General features: G+C 33.1%; 1 protein-coding gene across 3 annotated transcripts in view; it reads left to right on the forward strand.

Annotated features, from left to right (window-relative positions):
- The window catches only part of LOC108741879 (glycoprotein 3-alpha-L-fucosyltransferase A-like), a 46522-nt gene that overhangs the window by 28277 nt on the left and 8513 nt on the right, over positions 1-9732 (forward strand). For all 3 annotated transcript variants that reach the window (XM_025978259.1, XM_025978258.1, XM_025978257.1), the window contains exons 4-5: positions 4613-4864; positions 7594-7815. In XM_025978259.1, the coding sequence (XP_025834044.1) occupies positions 4613-4864; positions 7594-7815 (474 nt within the window). The remainder of the gene's footprint in view (positions 1-4612; positions 4865-7593; positions 7816-9732) is intronic.

Below are 9732 nucleotides of genomic sequence, written 5' to 3' on the forward strand. Positions count from 1 at the left end.
TTAACTAAAAGTCGTTTCCCTTACCGAAAATAACTTTTTTCTTTTATAAAAAGCTTACATTAGTATATTTATTGAAGAAATACAATAATACAGTCAGAGGGAAGGTGTTTTAAACAATCTTTTATGTAAATAAACATTTTATAAGCAGATAACCTAGCAAATTACCCAGTCACTAATCATAGATGTGCGATAGGTAATAGTCACGGCCGACCGTATCACAATGGGAACTTACAGTCACCACTCGAATGTTTCCGAATACGTTTGTACAGTTTAGGTTTCGTTCGTTTGACGTGATACCCACTCAATTGTTGTTTTTTTATATAATGTACGTAAGAATTGTTTCGATCATGGGAAAATATACATATGATTAGGTTTCTTTTTTATATTAGGTTATTTTATAGATTACTCGGCGGCTATTTCTTCGTCATTTTCGTGGGAAATTACACCTTAACAAAATGTAAGTGTAAGTTAGATTAAGGTGGGAAACAATTATCTCCCTCCCTTCCCCCCGAAATATTCGATAAAATTTTGGGTAGCACCATCGCTGAGCTTGCACGTCACCGATGCATGTAGGTACATCTCCAAACAGCTTGCCGTATTATTGTCTGTTTCATATATTATAGACCACCGCATATTTTTTCAACGTTCGAAAACTATACTTCATTATCATTTCAGCGCCCAACATATATGTATACATATGTATAGCTGTTAAGTTGTCACCTCAGTGTCGTTGGTAAGACGGACTCACCTCACCNTTGTGTCAGCCCAATCACATATTGTGTCAATACTTATCATTTTATCGTAATTTAAAAACTTGGAAATTGCACAGTACACTATAGGAACTACGATAAATATTCCCTAATCGGCGCCATGGTTTTAGGCTCCTCCCATTTGACGGATCCCAATGTGAAATAAATAGAACAGTGAATAGTAACAGTAGTGTAAATAAATAGAATAATTACCTAAGTTTAGTAATAATTTTAATAGTGTTTTTAAGTTCAATAATAATTAGTGTAAATAAATAGTTTTCTTCTTAAAAGTTAATTTGTTAAGCCCACGAACATTACAATAGGAAGTCTAAAGGAGAGTGGTGTGTGAATATTGACATAATATTTTCAACAGATTTAGGAGATAAAGTTTGATAGGTAATTTGTAAAGGAGCATGCCTACCAGTTCTAAAAGAGTTCAAGAAATAGAATAGAAATCTCTTTGATTTAAAAGTAGCTGATGAAATATATGTCAGTTTCGATGTATTCATTANAAGTAATAATCGATTGTTGATTATAAGAAAATGCATAATTGATTATTGCGATTAATCGGAATAATTGATTAATGGGAATAATCGATTATCAACATCGATTATTTATATTATTTAATATGCAACAATATATTAAATGACCAGCATTCACAACTTTCTCTCCTTCAACGAAATTACGGCTTTTTATTAATGAGTTCAAGAACTCCAAAATTTCACTCAAAGATAAAAACATTGCTTCAAAATTAACTTGTAGCACATATTTTCATATGGAAACGTATTTGACCCGATGGGATTGATTCAAATTATTGTCACGGCGTGTCGCTACGATGCCTTTTACCAATGTTCTTATGAAAGAAAAACTTAAGAAAGTTGTGCGACACATTAAATAATTAAATAAAACTAAACGACCACACTAACTTGGAGTTTGACATCACTATCAGTTGTTTCACATAGCTGCCACCGATTGACACAATGCGCGCGGCAAATATCACTCAACACAGATGCATCGATCGGAATTATATTGATATACTAGCTGACCCGACAGACGTTGTCCATATTGAATTCAATATTGTATAATTAATAAAAAGAATATTTATTCAAAAAATAGTGTTTATTATTCTAATGCTCTATGATACACAACATTCTTAGTTTTAATTTTTGGTGCGTATATAAATAGTTTTGTTGGTATACCTACACGAGAACAGACGACATACAACTGGCCATTTTTGATATTAATACCATAAACACATAGATTGCCCTTGCGATTTATTTATCTAATGTTCCGGATAACTTTCTAAAGTTTTTTTTATAAGAACCTTCTCCTGATAATAGAAATACAACAAAAAAAGAATTAACGAAATTGGCCCAGCCGTTCACGCATCATACAGCATTAGAATAATAAACACTATGTTTTTGAAAAGTTATTTTGGTAAATGTCTAGATGATGGTGAGTGGGATCGAAAGAGGAGGTCTCCCCCACCACTATACCATAAAAGTTCATGGCGGTCTCACCCCCATAAAAAGTTATGGGGGTCATCTAAACCTTTACCGTTATTTTATTTATTAATTATACCAATTCGAATTCAATATTCATAGTATAGAGTTTTATTTGTATTAAGGATTCGTGCTGCAGCAATGGCATAAAAGCGGTTTTTTTCAAGAACGTTTACATTCTTGCTAAAAAATATATCGGAACTACCGTAGCCGCAGATCGGAATTTCGATCTTATTCGTTCTCATCAGCTAAGGCCTTGTCTAGGGTTTAAAATACCTCAGTTGCTGTTGCAGCTAATATCTAACAGATACACTGTATTCCCTGTATTTGGATTTGGATATTATATTTTTCAAGTTGTATTTTTTTGTCTGCAATAGTTAGGTGCATGGACAAAACTAAATTTTTATGACAACGCAAAAATTACCATTTTCGATTGTAAGTGACTGAATTTGCCGTAGAAATAGTAGAATTTATTAGGTAACTTGCAATAATCTCTATTTTGACATGTTTCTTTAAAAATTATTTCAAATGTGTAATATTTAGTAAATTTATTTCTGCTGGGATTCTATTTTTACAAATTCGGGTCCAAATTGTAATTTTTATTATTTTCGCTTAGGAAGCAACGGGCTAGTGGGATAAATTGTAAAAATTGTAAATTGTAAATATCGCTTTAATATTTAGGTTTCGTTTTCCATTTTCTCCGTGTACTAAATGTCTGAAGACAGTTTCTTTCTATTTTCTGTAAGATTTTGTTTATGATTATTTTTGTTTCAATTATATTGAAACCAACCAAAAGTATCTAAATTTTGAATGATTATAGAATATCTTACTATCGAATTCCTTTCCGCCCTCTCCTCAGTCCCGGTCTTAATGGCCCTGCTTTGTACTTTGCACCCGGCCCCGCAAAGCTGATCCGATTCTCCGTTGGTGACTATAGTAATATACATATATATTTTTTGCTTTTAACAAAACTTATAAATATAATAGGAATGCCAATATTAATTAAAAATGCATGCAATCGCGAAAAAACGTTTTTCATACAAATCCATGCACAGCTTTTGTTCTGAAGCTATAGGTAATTCATAATCCAACCTGAAACGACGACCTTAAGGTTCCTGGGCATTTTTCAGTGGTTCTATTTAATATTTTTGTGGCTCTTAAGATCAATGTATTCTTAACATTAATAGTTTAAATTTAAAAATTTCTAGTAACCTTAAAAGTCGCAGTTGTAAATAGTGATTAACAATTACCTAATAACTTTTTTCTTTCAATATCTACTAAATCTGACTGATTTCGTGTACCATATCCATCAGAATATCTTAATTAATGCAAAAAAATCAATTTTAATGAAAAAAAATCCATTACCCTTGAAAGTTTAATGACTAATTCGAGGAAGAATTAAACTTATCACTAAAAATCGATAATTGAGATACTAACTGTTTTTGTTACTAGTGATTAATCTTTAACATTAAATCTTGTAACAAATAAACAGTAATTGTGAATATTAAGCTAGTAAATAATGAATTTCAGACAATAGATAACAGTTAATTTTAATCACTTATTCATATATTTACCGGTTGCCAAATGATTCCTAAAATTCAAATGTTATTGTATAAGTAATACAATCTTTTTATTAAATCTTAAACCACGATGTTAAAAATTAATTTCTAAGTCAAAATAAAAGTTTAAGTACAAAGTTATGGAAAATTACATCAAGATACATGTAATGACTGAATACGACTTCAGTAGCAAGGAGCATGACATATGTCAGCACCATCGTTGAATAAGTAGATACATCTAGAGTTGAGCAATTATTAAAAGTAATAATCGATTGTTGATTATAAGAAAATGCATAATTGATTATTGCGATTAATCGGAATAATTGATTAATGGGAATAATCGATTATCAACATAATCCGTTAATCGACTATTTCTAAAACTAAAAATAGTCGATTAACAATAATAGATTAATTGGATGATTTACCTAGTGGATACTTTACGATAAATAACAAATAACAATAATACTTCACTGCTCGCTTAGCTACAGATATCAACTGTCATAATTTATAGTAACATATTCATAAAAATACAGAAAATTGGATCCTTTCACTTAAAATAGCGAAGCAAGGGTGCACTTCTTTTGGAACTGAAAATGTCACAAATATATTCATTAAATAGATCACTTCCTTGCGGAAGTGTATCGAGTATGATAAGTGAACGGTTTAAATCAATCACCTTATGCATGATAAGTAATTAATAGTATTATTTTGTTAAAAAAATAATAGTTTTCTACACAAAATATGTATAAATTTTATAATCTATTCTGTCTCAACTATACACTGCTGTTATTATTCGTTTAAGATTTGATCCATTCGAAAAATGTTCAGTAAAAAACTGTGTCATTACGTACAATGACACGGAGCTTAAAAGTGCGGATTTAATCATTATACATCTACAATGGGTAAAAGGTAGACATGAACTTCCTTTGCAAAAAAGAAAAAAGGATCAATTCTGGGCCTTCTTAACTGACGAAAGTCCTTACCATACTTTTGGAAATAATAATGTTCATTTGCGGGACTTTAATGGCGTTTTTAACTGGTCAATGACTTACAGGTAAGACAAATGCATATGACATAGATGCACATGTACTGAGTGATTAATAATGAATGAGATGTAGGATACTGTATGTAAATAATGGACATCAAAGAAATGTCATTTAACCGCATATATCTAAATTAAATATCCATTCATAGTGAATCTCAAAATATAATTCAGATGCTTGAAAAACTTATATATTATATTCACCCATAACAATACTTCCTAAGAAGAAATTGAAATAGAAATTGCAAAATATCAAATAGTTTTCTACTTTAAATGCTTAATGTCAAATTGTTTTAAAAGATGCATTGTAAACATAAAATGCAAAGAGGGTGCCTGTTTTGAAGTCTAACCTTTTATGAAAAATTGCGAAATAGCGCTAGTGAGTTTGAAACAAGCGGGGAATTTGCAGGCATTATTGCTATAAAAGTAAAACAAAAATATCCGTACGCAAGAGAAAAAGTGAATGTAAAGATAGGGAACGAAGGATTAGAAGAAGTTGATTTTAGGTATCTAGGAAGTTAGATAAGTCAGGACGGAAGGAGTAGTCGGGATATAAAGCAGAAGATAGCGCAGGGTCGAGTCACCTTCAATAAAACGAAGTCACGTCTATGCTCGCGAACGATTAATTTAGAAATTCGAAGAAGATTGTTAAAGAGGTTTGAAGCGCGGCGCTGTATGGATGCGGAAAAGAAAAGGTTAGAAACGTTCAAAATGTGGTGTTGCCGGGGAATAATGAGGATACCGTAGATAGAGAAGGTTAAAAATGAAGAGGTATTAGAAAGAACAGGAGAACAGAGGACTATCTGGAAGTCAATAAAATAGGCGAAATAGGTTGGTAGGACACCTTCTTAGGCATGAAGGTCTAGTCAGAGACATATTACGCTATAACTCGTACATTATATAATTGAGAATATCAATCATTTCTTGGCGAAGGTAGCTTGTAGCAGTATTTTTTGAACGGCTTCTGGGTATAAGTAGTATTCATCATCATAAGGTCGCTAGTCCTAACCTCTACTTTTTCCTATCCTGGGCTAATTTTCACATTTCCCTAAAACCAGGACATCCCATACCCTTAACTATTTGTGAAGAGTAATTTAATCTTAACTCCTGTTTTGGCTTCTAATATGTCTCCAACAAGCCCTTTATGCCTGAGAATATGAACGGCCTGGTGTAAACATACCTAATACTGCCCGCATTTCTTGTTTTTAACGTACCGCTCATTAAAGGTTTAAATAGATTACATCGACCTATATAGGTTTTATTGGCCGGCTTCAACTTCTTAGCTAAGGGTTCTGAAACGTTTTTTGGAGTAGAGAAAATTAATAAATAAGTTCTCAACACTTGCTAGATCAAACCACGGTTGTTGTGATGCATTTACTCAAACTGTACTACGCATGCGCGCACAAACACGGATTAACACACATACAACGCAGAGGCCCAAGCAAACTCTCACTATGGCTTGGTAAACACGAGTGGAGGGGGTACGATGCAGAGCACAAAGACAGCCACGAACATAAGAAACACTGTATAATGCTTCCTATATCATTTTCTACTACGTTAAATCTTATGAATTTACGTGTTTGTCTCTTTTTCCTGTCGCTTTTTCGTTTCATCGACTTTCAAATCACAATGATGCTAAAGAAGTTTTCACTTCAAAATTATACAAAAGTGAGAACGAATATGCCTCAATCAAATTGTTTCATTTCAGCAGCTGAAAAGACTAGCTGCACAAGTCGGTTTACAAAATATCAGGTTTTTACGCTGTCGTTTTCACTTATTTAATTCGCGCGGATAGGAAGTGATAAAAATAAGAATAATAAGCATTAAGTAAGAAATCAAAACAAAAACTTCCACAGAACTCGAGCCAAGTCAATCAGGATTATGGTTTCAAATTTCCATTTTCAAGAATACTGTGATAACTGAACGATTTGACATCAAAACAAAATGGCGACAAAAGAAAGTTGTGAAGGTACTCAACCCTAATTTGGTCACCCTGTATTTATAAAATAACATTTAAAAGACAAAATTAAAGTAGGTATTTTACAATTTGTATTTACAGTTTAGATAGAATTGAAACAAATAGGTTGCATCTTTAACTACAGATACATTTCTATTGATCATCGTAATAAGGTTGAGACATTAAAGTGGATTAATAATTAATTGTTACCACTAGAGATAACCTCACAGTAGTGAGGAAAAGTTATTGCTGTTGTCACGCTCTCGCCGGGAATCGAACCCGAGCCCCTGGCTTTTACGCACCACTGCTCTTACGATTTGCGTAACTACGAAGGTCACAGAATCGTCGAACCTATGTATAATCATTATAAACAATGACATTTTTTTAGAAGATTTGTTTAGGTTTTTCAATATATTTAAGCGAATTAATTTTTACCACTACGGATAACCTCAAGTTAATGAGGAAAAAATTGTTGCTTCTGTCACGACCTCGCCAGAAATCGAGCCCCTGACCCCTGGCTTTAGGAACCATTGCTCTACCACTAACCTACGAGAGGTGAGTGCGTAAAACCAGCGACACCGATTCAATTCTCAGCGAGGTGACAAAAACGACAATTTTTTGTTCCTTAATTTGAGGTTATCTGTGTGGTAAAAATTAGTTCAAATATTAATTTCTTTATTGTAGTGAAAGCGCTGCAAAAATTATTTTAAAAAGGTCTCAAAGTTGAGACAGTTTAATAATTATTATTTTATTTGCCGCAAAAAAGTTACAGTTAATTTTTTAGAATGGATTCAGATATTCCTGTACCCTACGGACGTACTTTACCCCTTCGAGATAACGAAAGAACCGAATTCGATTTCGAGAAATGGAATGCAAACAGAAAGCAAGATGTACTTATAGCAATATTATCATCAAATTGTTACCCTATTAATCACAGATGGGGTTACGTAAACGAGTTAAGCAAGTACATACGAGTAGACACATATGGAGGATGCGGTAAATTGAAGTAAGTAAAATAGGTACCTAGTGCTTTCTATTACTTCGTTAACGAATGAATATAAAAACAAAATCAGTTACCACTGACTCAAGACTACTGTCTGAATACACTGATAAACTGCAGGTAATTTCTGTTTAGCCAGTATACAGATAGGTCATCTCCTTTACCCTCTAACCTCAGAAAGATTTTATATAAACGATGATATATATACCTATATCTGATTATTGGCGCATTGACGATTTTTTACAAAATCAAAATTTGAAAAACTTTTCACAAACTTAAAAATTGAAAGGTCAAATCAGTTATTGCAGGAAAGTATTCCTTTGACAATAATCTCTAGAAATAATCTCCAAGTTTGTAATTTTGAAGATATTCTTTTTACAAAAAGGTTTTATAGTGTAGATCATGAACGGATTAACAAAAATTTGTAAATTTCGTTATGTACTTTCAAAGTCCTGGAATTTGTTCTCAATAAAAGGCGTCTAATTTTAATTTTGTAATAGTTTACAGCTTATGGTAGCAATATTAAACTTCTTTTTCAAATTAGCGAGATTTTTGAAATGTGCGAACGAATTGTAAATGATTCGCATGAACCAGTTTCAAAATCATGAGTTATCCTGTCAATATACGGCTGGAACTCAGTTGAACTATCAAAATCGTTCTGCACTAAAATCCTTTTCGCTGAACAAATATCTTCAAAATTACAAATTGGAGATGATTTCTGGTTGCCAAAGGAAGGCTTTCCTGTAGTAGTTACCCTGACCATTCAATTTATAAGTAGTTTTGGATCAACATATACTTGTTAAGAGTTTTTCAAAACTTAATTTTGTGAAAAATAAATACCATGCATCTCTAATTGTTGTTAAATGCAAGCACGTAGCCAAGAGGGGTGAGCTGAAGGCATTGAAGCAAAATGTATATATAGTTTTGTTTATTTTATAACATAATTCACTAGTTAGTAACGGGATATAGTTAGTGTGTAGTTAGGATATTGTAGTGTTGCCCAAACGCAAGAACAAGACGAGACTTAGCCAGTCTTGGTCTTGGTCTTGCGCCAATACACCTGGTCTTGGTCTTGGTCTTGGTCTTGGTCTTGGTCTTGCGCTCCCAGTCTTGGTCTTGGTCTTGGTCTTGCAGCAAGAGTCTTGCAAGTCTTGCAATTACCTATTAGTCTATTACTATTTATTAAAGTTTACTTTAAATCCTAGAAAAACGTATTAGTAGTAAAGATCAAGCAGATTAATAAATAACTGAAGATTTGATAAGAAATTCGAAAAATCAACTGACCTATATGTCGTTTTCCATGGAAGTAACTGTTTCTTAATAAACATTTATGATCCTTGCTTTCTACCGCGCCGCCTCGCCACGTGCCGGCTCTATGATAAGGATGCCGCCGCAAATCAAACAATAATATAAAGCGTGTAAAAAAATTCGAAATTATTTTGCATGAGTATACCTACACCCTATGGCGGCAATCAAATAGTGTCAAATGTTATGATTTCGGCGTGGCGGCAACGATTGTTTTAGATTTCAAAAGAAGCCGCCGGCGCGTGTATCATAACCATGTACTTCCGAAAAGCGGCAAATTTCTTTGAGAAGTAAGTACAAAACCTTTGATGCCGCATTATCAAAGTGCCGATGGTTAAAACATAACTATGCATGCACTCAGTTTGATTTTAATAATTTTTTTATTCGCTATGTTTATGGTATTAGTCGTAATGCGCATAGGTCCAGTTTTTCATATTCTTTGATACAGTTTTTTGCGTCTCATAGAATTCCTAAGCGTACCTACCTATACACCGAACTGTTACACCTAACTACTCAGTGAAATAGCGCTAAGTCCTAGCTGCAAGACGCAAGAGTCTTGCAGGCTATGTCTTGTTCTTGCTCAAGTCTTGCACGGTCAGTCTTGGTCTTGGTCTTGCT

This window comes from Agrilus planipennis, unplaced genomic scaffold, assembly GCF_000699045.2.
Source record: "Agrilus planipennis isolate EAB-ADULT unplaced genomic scaffold, Apla_2.0 scaffold281, whole genome shotgun sequence".
Lineage (NCBI taxonomy): Eukaryota > Metazoa > Arthropoda > Insecta > Coleoptera > Buprestidae > Agrilus > Agrilus planipennis.